Source organism: Anoplopoma fimbria, chromosome 14 (genome assembly GCF_027596085.1).
Source record: "Anoplopoma fimbria isolate UVic2021 breed Golden Eagle Sablefish chromosome 14, Afim_UVic_2022, whole genome shotgun sequence".
NCBI lineage: Eukaryota > Metazoa > Chordata > Actinopteri > Perciformes > Anoplopomatidae > Anoplopoma > Anoplopoma fimbria.
Window position 1 is genome coordinate 23,143,112 of NC_072462.1, and position 17,665 is coordinate 23,160,776.

General features: G+C 40.3%; 2 protein-coding genes across 2 annotated transcripts; one reads left to right on the top strand and one right to left on the bottom strand.

Annotated features, from left to right (window-relative positions):
* Positions 1–2,279: 2,279 nt before the first annotated feature.
* On the bottom strand, positions 2,280–11,241 carry LOC129102089 (bromodomain-containing protein 3-like). Its single transcript, XM_054612048.1, is given in 12 exon segments — positions 2,280–3,714; positions 4,295–4,569; positions 4,661–4,788; positions 5,415–5,588; positions 5,714–5,842; positions 5,936–6,226; positions 6,229–6,232; positions 6,331–6,416; positions 7,928–8,065; positions 8,143–8,280; positions 9,757–10,114; positions 11,165–11,241. Coding segments are annotated over 11 exon segments (1,752 nt in total). The 5' UTR covers positions 10,042–10,114; positions 11,165–11,241; the 3' UTR covers positions 2,280–3,610.
* Positions 11,242–11,640: 399 nt separating this feature from the next.
* wdr5 (WD repeat domain 5) lies at positions 11,641–17,568 on the top strand. The gene is made up of 14 exons (XM_054612420.1): positions 11,641–11,843; positions 12,912–13,021; positions 13,222–13,330; positions 13,466–13,539; positions 13,657–13,746; positions 13,907–13,996; positions 14,134–14,217; positions 14,318–14,373; positions 14,918–14,964; positions 15,208–15,283; positions 15,505–15,538; positions 15,677–15,751; positions 15,942–16,029; positions 16,387–17,568. The coding sequence occupies exons 2-14, from the start codon at positions 12,944–12,946 to the stop codon at positions 16,485–16,487; spliced, it is 1,002 nt and encodes a 333-aa protein (XP_054468395.1). The 5' UTR covers positions 11,641–11,843; positions 12,912–12,943; the 3' UTR covers positions 16,488–17,568.
* Positions 17,569–17,665: the final 97 nt, after the last annotated feature.

Consider the following 17,665-nt stretch of genomic DNA (forward strand, 5'->3'; position numbering starts at 1 on the left):
AGAATGTATCTAACCATAAAACGAGTAATGTCTGTCCGTCTTTCTGTGTGTTTTTCATATATCTCAAGAAATGCTCCTCTGATCGGGAATGATTTTTACACTAGGATACAATTTCACTTTCAATTTCAATTTTTATTAATAAACTTTGAATAAACAAGCACACAGCTCCAGGGCTCAGCAGTCCAGCGTGTCGTCCACTTTTGCTTCTGGAAACCTGGATAAAGACTAATAAGGCTAAATGAATGCTGGATAACATTACAACAAGACCTTTTCTTCTTTCTTCCCTCGAGTCAACGAGCATGAGCAGAGATATCCAACAAGAACGGCGCCACTCTGCCAGTGCAACTCAAATTCTGTGCATGGTTGCCTTTAGCCACGAATACACTAATACTTATACCAACTTTATACTTATACTAAGAACATAATAATGTTTCCGCCAGCATAATACCTTCGTTAATATAAATCTACGCTCTACTTCATAACCGTGGTGTGAGTAACCCCAACCTGTGTTTTTTCACAGCAAAAGCTGTCTTTCTTTACTTTTCATCTTTTCTCTAACTGCGAGAATTTGGTATTGACATTGTTAGAAAAAGTACTCAGAAATAGTTCAAGTAAAACTATAAACTATCAATACTAAAACTAATAATACTGCGCAGTAAAAGTCTTGCATTCTAATGTATGCTTCAAGTGAGTGAGTCAAAGAGATGCACTAACAGCACAATGTACATTTTAACAGTTTAACAGCACAATGTACATTTTAACAGTTTAACAGCACAATGTACATTTTAACAGTTTAACAGCACAATGTACATTTTAACAGCACAATGTACTTAAAATGTAAGTTTTGGTGAAAGATACAGTTCACCCACAGCACATTTCACCTGGAAAGTTAGGAAAGTTAGGAAAGCAACGTCCCGCTAACGTTGGTGATACGTTGCTTTTGTTACATTACGTGAACGTTTGCGGGACGTTGCTTTTTTAACGTTTACAGGTTGTTTCGTAACATTACTCTGTCATGTAAATGTAATACTACAGTGTTTTCCCCTGAAGTAGAAGTAAACAGAAAGTAGTAGGATATACAGCTGAGATATATATTTAAAGTGCTTCTGGGGCCTTTTGTAAGTTATTTCAGGGTATAACGTGCAAGAGTTTCACATCCTTAAAATATTCAGAAACAGCATTATAAATCTATAGCTGTTTTATGTGTATGTATATGTGTACATGTAACTAAGATATATCGTCATGAAATTTCCCAAATTGAATACTTTTTGCACAAGTTGTCTGTAAATGTGTGTTTAAATATGCAAATGTTGCATTATCTTATTAATTATGTGCTAATTAACATATATTTAAAGAACAGAATAAAGCCAGATTCTAAATTAATTTCATTTTGTTGACATATTAGAGTCAAATTCTTATCCAGAGGGAATTTTGGATATGTCTTTGTCCCATAAATAATATAGTACTGTCAACAGCATGAAAAAAATCATTTTTTGTCATGTTTTGAGTGTTTCATAAATCAGGCTATGAATGATATATGATCAAACCCATCTGTAGAAAGCTTCAGAATATAGATAGGAATGAAACTGAAAAGTTTAGTGTATGTAAGTGCTCCTGAAGTGGAGATTTCTGGCTCAGAGTCTGAGAAAAAACTAATTTTTGTAATGAAAATCTCAAAATTGAGTGGATAAAAAACAATGTCTTTGCCCGGGGTTCTATTAAATCGTTTTCAGTTTACTTTGAGTAAAAATCACTTAGAGCTACATTTCTCCTATAAAGTGCAATGACAAATAATGAAAAAATGCATATATTAAAGGCTTTATAACCCAACCCAAAGGCAGTATTTTCTTGAATACAACAGTAACACATGAAAAGTGATCTTAATAAATGTTAGGTTAGTGCATGATGGCCATCTCCTGGTTGATTTGCAGAACTGCAACCACTGTTGAGCTCCAGATTTCCAGCTTGTTACTCTTTTGTCTTCTCTCTGCCAACATGAGTCAGTGCTTTAGTACCACCGTCCTCTCATACACACTACAGCTCCAGTGCTTTGCGCCCACGTCGAAACGAGTTAAGCACTGCGGTCCGATGGGAGCGTGAAGCTGGATGAGGCACCAGCTGTTTGAACTGGTCAGCTTTGGGTGTGTGCCAGCTTCTGCAGAGCAGCTGGCAGGCCGGCTGAGAGTGGAGTAAATGTTTCAATGGAGAGGGCTTTCTGTCTCTGTGGTGCATCCTATTGACTGAAGAGCACGATGTTAAGGTCATTTTACGCCTACTACATTAAACAAACACAAGGCTCCCTTTATATTTTTATTTTATTAACAAAATAGAAACAGAAGAGCTTAGCAGATAGATGGAATATTAACTCATCACACTTGTTCAAATCAAGTATACAAATCTAATTGGTGAGACTTGAAACATGAGTTAGGTAGCCATAGATTTTGTCAAAGTTACATTGTTTTTGCAGGTTTGAAAAGTCAGCAGTGCATCGCCATGAAATATAATGGCAGGAGACATAAATAACCGTGGACATGAGGCTCACTTTGATGGATTACTGAACTCAAGTCTCTGCAAGTTGACTTTCATACCACAGAGTTAAGAAGCCTGGAGGGGAAAACACAGTTCAAGCACTGCATCATGCTGAAAATATTCAGTCAAAGTAATTTGTAGTAAATGGACTACAGTAAAACACTGGTATGGCCCTTTACAAAGGTCACCCAGTGGTTTATTTTAAACTGCTCTGCTTGGAACAATAATCACGGATGGCACCCAAAAAGGTGAAAGTCAAGTTTGCTTATGAAGAGACTGAAATGCAAAGCACATGTCAAGAAGTAAAAAGAACAAAACATTTTAAATGTAAAAATAAAATTGTTATGTGCATTAAGTGCTAAACAGTAAAAAAGATATGTAATGGTAAAATGTTCCCATTTACATTTCCACATTTGACCAACCGGCTTTTTCTTCTACAACTGACAACTACAAGTGTGATCGATGTGTGGAACTGTGTACCTTTGCTTACCGAGAACCAAAATCCTTCTACCCACTCTCTCCATACTTTCTAATGAACATCACTAAATGTATACTATAATGCCACGACAAAGGTGAATATCTGTGTCACAGTCTCAAACTGCAGCCTTTATAACTGTGCAGCGAGCTTTAGATTGTTTCTTGTTCTCCACTTGACTTAATATCTTTGTTTATAATAATGTGCTACAATAGAAACAAGCTTCGCTCAACTTTAAGAGCTGCTATTGAGAGCTGGCTAGTGCAAAAAATGGATGTTGAGAAGAAAATAACTCCATTTCAATGTGTTTGAAAAATGCCTGTACTGTAATTAAACAGTGTGGGCACAATGAATGACAGAGACAGGATATTGGAACTCAAATGTTATGAAATGTGCCCCAGTGAATTTATAGTGTCTGATAAGAAACACCAGTGCCGGATATTGCGATTTACAGAGAAAGAGTGAGAAAATGAAACGCTGAATACAGGGAAGTTTCCCTTTCCAAATATTTGAACATAAGACGAATAGAAAAATATGCATGTTTAAGAGTTTTGCAGAACTCTCTTTTGGTCACAAACAAAGAAATAAATAACAACAACACCGCCGTTATGAGTCGCTGTTTTCTGAACTGGAGTCACTGGTGGTGCTGGTGGCAGAATCTGAAGACGTGCTGCAGCCGACGTGATGAGTCGAAGCATGACTGCCTTTCTCTGGATGGAGGGAAGTAAAGGAAGCACCATCACCAATTAAATTCTAAAAATGCTGATGGCATACAAAGGTTTCGTTTCCTGTTATTGATGTTTTGTTAGCACCTTAATATCAAACAAAGGTGCACTCGGTGGAGTGTGTACTGCAGTGTGTGTACTGTCAGCTAATTGGCGGTGATGTACTCAGCAGTGCAGCTAATTGGCGGTGATGTACTCAGCAGAGTGTGTACTGTCAGCTAATTGGCAGTGATGTACTCAGCAGTGTGTGCTGTCAGCTAATTGGCGGTGATGTACTCAGCAGAGTGTGTACTGTCAGCTAATTGGCAGTGATGTAGTGTGTGTACAGAGTGCAGTATGTGTACTATCGTACTGTTAGCTGAGTGGCAGCGATGTACTCAGCAGTGTGTGTACTGTCAGCTGAGTGTCAGTGTGAGCAGTGCTTGCTGAGGCAGAATACAAGATTTGCCGTGGACAGATACAGAGGTGCACACGCGCACACACAGACATGACCGATTGCATGATCCTCCTGGCAGAGATACTAGTAATGATTCGAGGGAAGGTGGGAGGACGGCTTCCTACTTACTTTGAAATTTCCTGAACTTCTTATACAGACAAGACTTCACGTACTGCTCCAGCTCACGCAGAGTGGAGGGCTTTAGTATCTCGAAGTCAATCTCGATCTCGTCTGGGTTGGTGTTTTGCATTGAGGGCTCTAGTCTCTGAATGATGTGCACCACGCGGCCCAGCTTGATGCCAGGCAACCGGTTAATGTCAAGGCTCAGCTGTTGCTTTTCGTCGTACGTCATCTGCAGATTTTCATCATCTGAATCCCAAACTTTGCTCCCCGACCACGGCTGCCTGAAATTCCAAGACAGATTGGTGAAACGGTCTCAACGTGGATATGACATACTTTCATAAGAGAGTTCTTCAGTTATGTAAAACATCCTACCTGGAGTTGTAATTTGCACTGCCTTGATGTTGCCTGCTGATCTCTTTCTTGTCCTTTTCTTGTTTCTTCTTTGGTGCAAGCACAGGGTTTTCACAATATGCAGAGAGCTGTTCATGAACAGTTTTAAGCTGGGTCAACAAAACAAAACAAAACAATTAGCTTTTGTGGTGCCACATATGGTAGTATCAAAATAGTAACTACCAAGACAAATAGCAGCAGGGAATCATGCCAGAGAGCAGTTTCTGTGTGCGAGCAAGTTGGCGTGACATAAAGTGTGAGAATAAAGACAAGTTAGTCTCAGTGAGCGATTTACTGTCTGCTGTGCTTCAGCTCAGCATCTGATCATTAAACAATATCCACCTTAAACAATGTGGAGTCTGAGAAGGAGAAGAAAACATGTCTTCTGATATACTTTATGTATCTATTCCTCCCTGTTTACATTTTGAGAGCAAGACAATAAATCTCATTGCACACCTAATGTTGCTTCCTGTATTGTGCATAACTTGTTGATAATATGATCCCATTGGGTTTAAATACAGTGTGATGCCAGTTACATGTTGGCAAACCTGAAGCTGCAGGATACAAAACATAATGTCTGCTCGAGAAAACTCTAATCTCCTGCAGAAATGAACCGTTTGCTGACTTGATAGGTGGTGAGTTTTGAACTTCTACAAAAGCTATATTTTCATCATGAAACCAGAGGTGGAGAAAAGCAAAGAGGAACTCTGAGTTAGAGAAGGGAGTATAAACCCACCTGTTCTTCAACCTCAGCAGGTTGGGTGGGTTTGGCCCACTCGTCTGCTTGGTCTGATTTGTCTGAGCTGTAGGAGCTGTTGGTGCTTATCCCGCTAAAACCTGCACTCTTGGCTGGCGATAGCAACTCCACTGGCTCGTCTGGGATCTTTGCGAACCTCTTCTCGAACACACCCTGAAGCAAACGCATGCACAGAGACGAAAAGGAGAATCCATTGACATATTAGACTGAGCCCTAAAGAACCAGCAAAACTTCCTTTTTAATGTGTTAATTATTAAATTCAGTAATTCAAAAAGCACCTGGAGTTTTTTAGCCTTAGCTACAACATCATGATGTGGAGGGTTGTATTTGTAGCAATTGGAAAAAATAAGCCTAACGTCTGCAGCGAAGCCTTGTGCATCCTGGTACTCTCCTCCATCCATCTTTTTCTGGAAATAGAAAAAAAGTCAAAGAAATCAAAGACAACAGCCGCCATGCACATTAGCTGAACCATGAAGGGAATGTATTTGCACAGCTCCTACTTTCACAGTGCTCAGATCCATGGGGTATTTGATGATTTGGTGGTAATCGTGGAGCTGCAGAGCTTCAGCGTCGACGGGCTTGTAGAAAGGCCAGGCGTAGGCCAGGTATTTCTTGGACATCATTTCCTTCAGGATATCTTTGCAATAATCAAGCGTTTTGGTTTCTTGTTCTGGCAACTCCTTTCCTCGGCCTTCGCTTTCACGTCTCCTCTTGCATCCTGACAAATCGCTCATACTGGTTATGGCTGCTGTGGAGAAATCAGCGGTGACGTCCACCTTCCGCTTCAGCCCTTTCTTCTTCGTTAGCACAACAAAAAACAACAGCACAATAAGGGAAAACACTCTTCATGATCTGTGATTTTAACCAATACGAAGAGACGTAAACGGCGACTCACTTTTGTAGCTTTGTCTGAAGGGTGTTTGGGCACTGAGGATGAGCTGGAGGGCGTGTCGAAGAGGCTCGGCTGAGTCGTGGGCACACCTGCATACGTGGATCAAACACAAACAGGGTGTCCCGCTCAAATCTAGACTGAATGTAATATCAAGTGGCATCTAGGTTAATTGCACCCACTGTGAACTACCGCTATAAAAGTTTAACATTTCATGTTGCTGTCCGTTCTACCATAATACTGCAGCATTGTGTTTGAAGAGACAATACTAGCTAAGTGAAATTGTACACGTAGCGAGTATTTAGCCGGTGTTTTGACCCCACATTCATACGTAAACTTTTAGCAACTGAACCAAACATGCTAACCAGTCATTCCACTGTCTAAAACCAATTGGGAAGAAAGAAAATGATGTATTGTCATCAAACCTGCACGTGCTACCACATGACGTGACTTGGGTCAGTGTTCATAGTTTTCCACGACATAACCAAGAGCAGCCTAGTCAAAATATTCTTGTCCATAATCTACCATTTCTACGGTAATGTGATCCTGAACATAACTTAACCCTTTTAGAAGGCAATGTTTTCTGTTTAGATAGATTAGAAGTACATGCTGAGCTTAAGGAAAATAAGAGACTGTTGAAATCATTTTCCAGGATATTTTCTCTAATTTTCTCATGTATTTTCAATGACTGGAAAATTGGTTGACTGTTTACCAGGATGCGTTGGAACCCTGACAAACAAAAATAAAATAGAAAAAAAACCTACTAATATATATATATCTTAGTCTGAGTAGTAATATAATAACTTTCTAGTTTCCAAGGTGCATTCTTTTTTTCTGTTCTGGCAAAAGAAGCAGCGACAAACATCCAGTGTTTTTGTTCAATCTAAACTAAATTGATGACACAACTTTCTGTGTCGCTCTGCGCTGGTTGTTTTTTCCCCACTCTGATTACTGAAAAAGCGCACACAGGCCCGTTTTTCTCAGTGGCAGTCGATCTGTACACTCCTCCAACATGTATATCTAAACGATTGAAGAAACACACATAATTACCACACTAATGGCAGTATATATTTCCAGAGTGCAATATAATTTAGGTGGAATGAGAAAAACACGCTTAGGAAGAAAGCCAATTTCAGTGACTGCAAAATTCAACATTACTAAAGGAGCCACAGGGTATAAAGTACATAGTTTGAGACAAGTGTCATTTCAAACAGACAAAAAAGGGGGAAAAAGAGAGGCAGAGGCTCACTGATGCAGGTAATCTCAGCTGCAGACAGTGCTGGCTGAGCCATCAGGAGACTTTAGGGTGGCACTGATTCATGCAGGCTGAAGTATGCAGATTTTAAGCACACAGCAAGGCATGCCAAGATAAACGACTGCAATGACAGTCACAATGTTCTGCTTAAAAATAAATGTGTAAAATGCAAATGGCTAAATTAAAGAAACACGTACATTTTTAAGGGAGATCTGGGTGTAACCTTTTGACGTTTTTTAATAGAATACAAGCTAAAAGACAACATTCAAACTGAAACCTGCAGGACCTGCATGAGTTCATGCAAGTGTAAGTGGCCTGAAGCAGTGTTTATACGCCTACGTTCATTACCTGGGGTGCTTTTTTTTTTTTGACTTTCCCTTTGGCAGCGTTAGGAACAATCTCCACTTCCATCTGCTGCATCTGGGAAACTTTTTGCAAGAAAACCTTTTCCACGGCGAGCGCCATCAGCACGATGTCATCTGTGGGCTAGAGCACAGAGTGAAGGATTTAGTTTTATGTGAGGCTGACCGCCGCGATGCATTCCCCGTCACCGAGCTCCTCACCTTGTTGTATATGTAGCAGTTGGTGAACATGGTGTTGAAGTCCTGCATACATTCAGTCGCACTCCAATAGTAGTCGTTCTCCAGTCGTTTCTTGATGGTTCCCAGGTCCATGGGAGTTGTTATGATCGTATGATAATCCTGATTGAGGAAAAAAAAGAGTCAACGTGTCAGATGAATGTCGTCTTGCTTTTTGTTTTTCTCCCACATCTTCAAAAAGGATCTGAAGAGGAAAGTTTATTAGTGGGGAATTCGTACATTTCGATATTTCTCACTTCCGGGATTATTCCAGTTTACATTCATGTTGAGTCAAGATTAGCCACATTTATTTGGAACTCAATGCGAAGAGGAATGTGAACTGTTAAACTATATCAAAATGTGTCCATTGGTGTTCAGCACTCAATGCATATGGCTTTGTCGTAGCGATGTCACTGTGTTCCCAGATCTCAGCAATGAATCTAAGTGAGCAACGGATACGAATGACACCCAAGTCGTAATAAACTGGAATTCTTCTTGAACAAGGTATCCAGCCATAGAGATAGTTTTTGGTTTTATTTGCTCATCTGAGATATCAACCTCAGAGATTTCTACTTCAATGCCATACAGAGGGGGATGGAATCCCGTTATAAATTCGACTTCATTGCAACGCCAACATCTCACTCCAAAACGCTGTCTAGATTATTACTCGGGTAATTCCAAGGCTTCAATTGGGACAAATTGAGAGCTACCGTACAGACAAGTATATAAAAAAAAAATCCATTGAAATAGTTACTAAAATTAAAGTGCCTACTTAAAGTATTAAGTCATTAATTAAGTACTGACTAGCATGTAAAGACATGTATAAAACAAATGCAGTTATACAGGTTTAAGGTTATTTCTGAATATTCTTAAGGTTCTGTTATCTGTTATGTGTATGAGCTTCAAAAATATTGGATGAGATTGAGAGCGAGTGCGATGCCACATTCCGGTGCCTCTATACTCACTGTGTTGTGTTGTTTGAGCAATAAGAGTGGTGAACGAAGCAACATCAATAGCAGCAACAAAAGAATGACAAAAGAAAGAGAAGACTTAAGGATTTAGAAGCAGTTTTACTTTAGTGAAAGAAAAGAGGAAAGCAGACCCTTTCCAAAAAGGCAAGAAAAGCACATATATGACATAATAGACAGATGACAGTGGTAATTCATAAGTGCAAAGAATGTACCTAGGTCTGGCGTAAATAGCCAATAGGGCCCCTTTCATTTGGTTATGAATAACAGTTTTTTTGTCCATCAGAGCCTGCAATTTTTTTTTATTTTGTAGCAAAACATACGATTGCCTTTTACAGGGATAATAATCACAATTGTAGTTAGTAAAGTACCATATAACAAAGCCTTATGGAAACTGCAGATGTGTTGTTTTACTTCAGGATTCATTTCCTGATGGGCCGTTGACTTTCAAAATAAGGGCAGGTGGTGAGCTCCATTCAAATGTCTAACAAGGACTTAATGTTAATCTGTCCAATTATCATTAAAATACCAATTTTGTTTACGAACAAAAAGCACTACACACTGCAACGTGTTGTGATAAATTCTGGATTGAAAGCTTGAAGAACATTCTGATCACTTCCAAACTACTCACTTGTAGCCCAAGAGCGACTGCATCAACCGGCTGGTGAAAAGGCCAAGCGAACTGGTGCCGCCACAGGGATTTGACCACTACATTGTGCATGTACTGCAGCTGGTTGGTCTTCCGGCCTGGCCTGTTTGGGTTTTTGACCTCAGGAGGAGGAGGATTCACAAACCGCGGACTGTGCGGCTGTGCGTCTGCTGACATGACGACGATGGCAGGTGGCTGGGTCTGGTCTCCCGACAGGTAAGCACAACCTCTGTTTGTGTTATCTTCTGTGAATTCCGTAGCTTTCATCCGTCAGCTCATCAAAGGGTGCAAGGGAACGCCAGCCCACTTCATTCATAGTTTTCATACCGGACAAAGTGATCTGTTGACATAAAAACTGTGAAATTAGATTGTTTTAGGTCAGAGATCGTTCCTATGGCCCAGAAACAAGCTGCTCCTGCTGACAAAGTGATGTAATGTAACTATGGTTGATCTACTTTCAAGTGTCGATGCAACACCAGCGCATCCTCTCAAAAGAAGAGCAAACTTGCAAACACATTAAGCTAGATTTGCACAACAGGCACAGACAAAAACACAGATTCAAGTGTGAGTCTAACTCAGTATGCAGCATAAGACATCATTTCAGTTGAAGAGGAGTCTATGAACAGTCTACTGTTCATAGACATCATTTCAGTTGAAGAGATGTCTATGAACAGTAGACTGTTCTTGAGCTGCATGTTGAGCAACTGAAGGAGGTTTCTGTGCCTATATGAGTGATGACTAATGCTTGTTCCACTTGTTTATTGTTATTTTACTGTTAAACTATGGCTTTCACTTTTCTTACTATAAACAGTGATTCTGAGGTGGGTTTTTTGTCGTCACTTAATAAGTGAAAAGGTGGTCAAAGGTCATCAAGGTAGTGATTTTAAAGGAAATACGTGGCTGTAAACACCATTCTAAGAGGGCAGTGACGATATATATATATGTAACTATATAATAATAATAATAATAATGATACATAAACGTTACTGGCTTCATCCTCTTGACATAGGTATGAATGTGGTTAGCCGGTTAGCTCTGCAGCAGCTAGCTTAGCATCAACGTCACCGTGTCGTCATCGCACAGTCTCAACGACGTAAAGAAGTCGTTCTAGTGAATCTCGTGTTGCCAACGGAGACGGGGGGGTGCTGATAAAAACAAATAAATAATAAACTACATTCACGGTCACTACGGGACTGTTTATAACTCCTTCTGCTTGAAATGCTGTTTGGAACGAGAGTTTAGAGGCTGTTCGAGCTGTGAGAGATGCTACAACAAACACATAAGATAGAGATAGAGATATATAGAGATAGATAGATAGATATAGAGATAGAGATAGACATAGAGGGCCCCGGGAGCCTAACTTTAAAACTTTCTGAAAGAAACAACAAACCTGACGCAGGGACGTGCTCTCTCTCTCTCTCTCTGCGGACTGAACGCAGCGGAGCACAGCGCCCCCTGCTGGACGGGAGGGTGTGGCCATGTTAGGTATTACCATGTCACTATATCCTTCATTCACCTCATTATGTTACTGCCAGCAGAACATTCGTTTTCTTTTAAGTAACATTATCTAACTGTATGTGCCCTGTGCGTAAATTAGAAACATTTTGATATATTGACTCACAATAATGGAGCATCATAAATAATAGTTTCAAGAAGAAACAACGTTTGCAGGACACAGTTCCTCAAACCCACACTTTATCTAACATAATATGAATATGTCCCTTATCGTGAAGTTACACTGATCAAAACTGAGTACACATGAGGTTAACAACATGTTTAATCAGGGTAAACTTGAACACCACAGCCCGTGAGTGACGACATAGACACATTTGCCTTTGACCCTGATTGTCCCTCTTTGGCTTCCGTTACTTCTGAGAGTGCCACGCATGCGCAGAGCAGCCCCAGCGCACCACATTCCCCGCTTCTCCCAGCTTCTCCTCGCAGGCGTCCCGGAGGCAGGCTGGTGATTAACGCGTCCCATGGTGGTCTGAATACATCAAATACGAGCTTTTCTCCTTCTAATCGTCCCGAGGAGGAACGATCTGACCGTGAGGCTGCCTCAAACCCCCGTGAGTACCGACTTACGGCCGATTCCGTGGTGTCTGAATGGAGGCCCTCCGTTTGTCAACAGCGTTACACAGCGAGCAGACATGAGGACAGCGTTACTCCAGGACAGCGTTACACCAGGACACCTCTCTGTCTGTCGGGTTAGGGTTACACCAGGACAACTCTCTGTCGGGTTAGGGTTACACCAGGACAGCCTCTCTCTCTGTCGGGCAGCAAACCCCAGGAGTTGGCATCCCTAACATGCGGAGTGATTCTAGCTCCTGTCACGACCCAGCCGAGGGAGTCCGTGTCGTCCTTTGTTTAACATGTATTATCTTCACATGTGTCGCATTAAAACACGGATACACGTTACCGTGTTCATAACTGATAACCACCAGCCACTCACAGGGTTAGGGTTAGCTGACCGCATCGACTGTTTATATTCAGTCTTTCTAACCGTAACACGTTAGCTCTCTAGCTAACTGCTAGCTAAAATAGCTTATTTTTTTTAGATAACGCTATGCTAAAGTAGAAAGCGACCAAAGACTAGAGACATGTATCCTTTGCCAGTAGAGTTTAATGGCTGCATGTGTTGGTTGTCTCCTCTCTATGAAACAGCTGTCATAGTTTACATGATGAGCATAAATATGACTGTAATGTAATGTAAATATCCCGTTCTGACCTCCTCATTTAAACCTGGCATACACTGGACAGTACAGGTAAATAATCCAATCGGTGAGATCCCCTTTAATCATCATGAAGACCAACCAATGCACATAATTGTTGTAATAACACACTTAATAATTTTCACCATACACTAATGCATCCCAACGTGTGTTCCTGTAAGTCGCTTTGGATAAAAGCGTCTGCTAAATGACTGTAATGTAATGTAATGTAAATGTTGGGACACTGAAGGCTGTCTCCTTTTTATAAATGTATAACGCGGACGTCTGTTTCACTTAAAAAAAACCAAATACTTCAGATTGTGTGTAGTTGGTAAGGTACTGTTTCACTTCAGATGTCTGTGAATGCAACAGCACTTACTTATAAGGGATTTCATTATTGAACTTACCTTAAATGTTTGTTTCCAGGATCGTGCTCAATAGATGCTCATTTCCTCACCATGGCAACAGAAGATAAGAAACCAGAGACCGACACGAAACCCCCAGTCGTTCCATCAGCGTCTGCCAGTCAAAGCAAGGTTTGGATCATCTTAAATATCTGCAGCGTTCCCATTCTATTGCAACTACAGCGCTTTACTTATTGGTTAATTGATTGAAATTCTGAAAATATTTAGGGGTGGAAATGGATGTTTTATTTTTTTTTGTAACTTTACCATGAGTAAATGTTTGCCATACATCGAGGAGATTTCTAAACATGATTAATATTTCTTTTATACAGTCTGCCCCCGCCAAGCCGAACTACAGCCTGAAATTCACGCTAGCCGGCCACACCAAAGCCGTCTCCTCCGTCAAATTCAGTCCGAGTGGAGAATGGCTCGCCAGCTCTTGTGAGTTCCTTTTATTTGATCAATTTCCTCTGTCAAGTTTTCTTTAGACCACATGTTGGGGCAACATCTAATTCCATTATCTTTTAATCTGCCAGCTATGTTCTTGATTTAAATGTTTTGTTTTTGTCTTTTCAGCCGCTGATAAACTCATCAAAATCTGGGGAGCGTACGACGGCAAGTTCGAGAAAACCATATCCGGACATAAACTTGTGAGTTAAACTCCTTCTCATCTTTACGCCGTGGTCCTGTCATCTACTTTTCTTAGTCGCTTCTAATCAGAGACCTGAGTGTTATGTTCCTAATCACAACACCCCGTGAACCTGCAGGGTATCTCTGACGTGGCCTGGTCCTCTGACTCCAACCTCCTGGTGTCCGCCTCCGACGACAAAACCCTGAAGATCTGGGACGTCAGCTCGGTAAGAGAGTGACTAATGAAACTATTTGAGCCATTGTATGACTTGGCAGAACAATCCGAAGCCAAGCTCGAAGGGTCGTCTCACACCGGTTGTGATTTGAGCACATTTATCCTTTTTACATAGTGGCATTTCAACTTTTTTTCCCTCTCTTTTAATCTAGGGTAAATGCTTAAAAACTCTTAAAGGTCACAGCAACTACGTCTTCTGCTGCAACTTCAACCCCCAGTCCAATCTTATCGTGTCAGGATCGGTGAGTACCCAGCTTCTGGCACAGAACAGGCAGTGAATGGAAATTATGCTCAAGAACTCAGTTCGAGCGTCTTCTAAACATGTCTCTGAGGAGTTTTAGTGCTTTTAATTTAAGTTTTGTTTTTGTTTTGCTTTCAGTTTGATGAAAGCGTAAGGATATGGGATGTGAAGACCGGGAAGTGTTTGAAAACATTGCCGGCTCATTCTGACCCAGTCTCAGCTGTAAGTTCAGTTTTTTTTCTTTACGTATTATATTAATATTAGAGGATTTTATTTATATAAACCCGGCTCCGGTAAATGTAATGATCCGTTCGGCTTGCAGGTTCACTTCAACAGAGACGGCTCCCTGATCGTGTCCAGTAGCTACGACGGCCTTTGGTGAGAACAGACTGTCCTCTTGTGTAGATCACATGTTCACATTCACTAATCATGTTGCGCCTTTGCCCTCATCAATAACGGATTTTTAAAAGTGTCGGCAGAAAATTACTAGCCTTGATCGTCATTAGCGGAAAGTTTAAGCCGTAAAGGATTTAAAACGTATTTGTCACAGTGCGTCATGCAATAATGCACCATTAGTTTTCCACCGTTTTATTAAAATAAGGCAATTATTTAAAGTCTAATAGCTGCTTAAAAACGTGTAGGATGGGTGCTTAATAGAAATATCCTATATGAGCTTAACCTGCAGAGTATTCATCAAACAGTAGCGGACTGATCCTGTATGATGAAGACAAAATATTTTTGCAGATGGAATTTAATAACCTAAATTCTTGTTGTATTCAATTTATAGGAAGAAATGCTCAATAGCTATTTTTAACACAGTATTCAAAAATGACATCGCTATGCTATTATTGTTTTATTCATGTATTACATGACAATTAAATGTCTTAATAATACCTAAATAATTTTCTTTTTCCCCCCTCAGCCGAATCTGGGATACAGCATCGGGGCAGTGTTTAAAGACACTCATAGGTAAGATTACCTATTTCTTATGTTGCATTTTGTGCATATTTTCACCTCATTATCACTTAGGTAGAGCTATTTTAATGTTTTTGAATTGATTTATGAAAGAGATTTCTAATTGGTTCCGTTTGAATTGAAGCATCGTAGAATGTGTGGGAAAAGTCAAAGGTGGTTGAGTTCTCTCTGAAGATGCTTCTTTTAGGTATTTAGATACTGTCGCTAACGTTGGTCCCGTTGTTTTGTTAATGTCAGATGACGACAACCCCCCCGTGTCGTTTGTGAAGTTCTCCCCCAACGGGAAATACATCCTGGCTGCGACACTGGACAAGTGAGTGTCATCCTTCTGTTTGATTATATTTCAGTGTTAAGGATTTCACCAGCAGAGGGCAGCGCTGCGCTATGATAAGCTTTCCTCAGCTACAGGTTCACATAAACACAATGTACATGGATTGAATATGAACAAGAGACTTTTTGGTTTTACATCGTAACGCTGTTTTAATGTTAGTCGCTCTAACGGCTGCTCTGCTTTTTGTGTGTTTTGCTCCTTAGCACGCTGAAGCTGTGGGACTACAGCAAAGGAAAGGTATGTGTTCTTTCTTCCATATCTCCTTACTTTTTAAAAAAAACTTTCTAAACAAATTAAGTCTCTGATGGTTAAAGTTTTTCCTTGGTGCTACAGATAATTGACTTTCCACTGTTTTTTTTTCTTCTAACATTTCAGTGCTTGAAAACATACACCGGCCACAAGAATGAGAAGTACTGCATATTTGCGAACTTCTCCGTCACCGGCGGAAAGGTGAGAAGTTCGGTTTCTCTCGAGTGTGAGCCGTCTGTCTTTAATTGTGTAATGCACAGAATTTCTGCACTCTTCCTATTCTTTCATGTTCCCTAATAAACCCTTTTCTGGTATCGAATGCCGCACTGGCACAGTTTTATATACATTTCTATTTTACATTCTTGATACCCTCGACCCTGCTCTCTTTCAGTGGATCGTGTCCGGCTCCGAGGACAACATGGTTTACATCTGGAACCTGCAGACGAAGGAGATTGTGCAGAAACTCCAGGGCCACACAGGTACAGGAAGACACAACGGGTCTTAATATACGTTTTTTTTTTGTTTTTTTTTAAAGCCCAGATGTTTAAAAAGGGACAGTTACCCTGAGTAACTGGGTCATGATTTCTGGAACAATCCTGAGTTTTTCCAAATGTATGTTTTTATTTTATTTTTTCTCAAAACGATGGAGATGGATTGGAAAAACATGCATTTCAAATTTTGGGATGAACTGTCCCTTTAAGTCTTGAAGCAGGGTCTGTTGTTTGTCAGTCAGCAGACAGATATTTGTGTCTGGGTGTAATATGTTTATTAAACTGTCAAACAAACTGTTCTCAGCACCCTTTTAATTTGTGTCCCCCCCCCCCCCGTTTTTCCAGACGTCGTCATTTCGACCGCCTGCCACCCGACAGAGAACATCATCGCGTCTGCGGCTCTAGAAAACGACAAAACCATCAAGCTATGGAGAAGCGACTGCTAAGCCCCTTTTTTTTTGATCTTTTGGGCCATTCATATATATTTTTTTTTCTTCTTCTGTGTTTTGTTGTAAGAAAAGAGGACTTTTTTTTTTTTCTAACAGAGAGCTCCTTCTGGATGCAGAGGGCTTTCAGATGATTCAACAAGGAGAACCAAATGAGACACGTCGACCACATACAGTATCGGCCGTAAATAAATAAAATAAAAGCCACATCTGAGATATTCCATGCGTCTGCTAACGTGTGCCAGATTTAGTTGTCTACCACCGGAAAGTTGGAGACTTTTTTTTATTATACTTTACAAACATGTCGATGCTCTGCTCTGGTGCTTCAGTTTTTTTTTTTTTTTACACTGCATTAACCCCTCGATGTCACGGCTCTGTACCAACTTTCGTGCATTTCCGGTCTCTTAGGATAAATGTAAAGCTTATTTGGCCTTTCTACGATTACTTTGTCTTTTTTAGTCTGTCTGAGTAACTGTGTAGTGTCTTCTCAATGACTGTGAGGTGGAGAAGTGACTTTGACATCAAGCTTCAGGTATTAAAAAAAAAAAGAAAGACGTCTAAGGATCCTATGGCTGTATTTATTATTCAAGGCATCACTATTAGTGTTGTTTTTTGTCTTAATGTTGAATTCCCAGATCTGCGTGCCATACTAAGATATATTTAAGGTTTGTGAGTCCTTTTAGGGCAACAAACTTGGATTTAAAGGACGCTAAGAAAGCTGAAAATGTGATGTATGATGTCACCGGAAATAGTTTGACAGCTCCAAAAAAAATGAAGTCCCCCCCCTCCTGTCTAATTTGAACATTTTAAAGTTAAGGTAAACCAAATGCAGCTATTATATCTTCTAGGATCTGTACATATTACATTGACGTATTGTGATTTGATGATTTAAACTGTCTATTTTCCTAACGGTCTCTTCTGCTTGATTAGCTCCCTCTGTAGTTCTGCACATGAAGCCAGCAGCATCTGTTCTCTGTAGTTAACCTGGATTCATTTTTTTGTGGAATACATGTTTTGACATTTGACAGCTATATCCTGCGACTTAATAAACCCAGTTTTTGTACGTTTCACGTGACACGAGTCGTGACTGAACATTTTCTGACAACTTCTACGTGCATCCGGAACATTACACACATACAATTGGCATCAGTCAGGCTCACTTTTGAGTTATTTGTTTT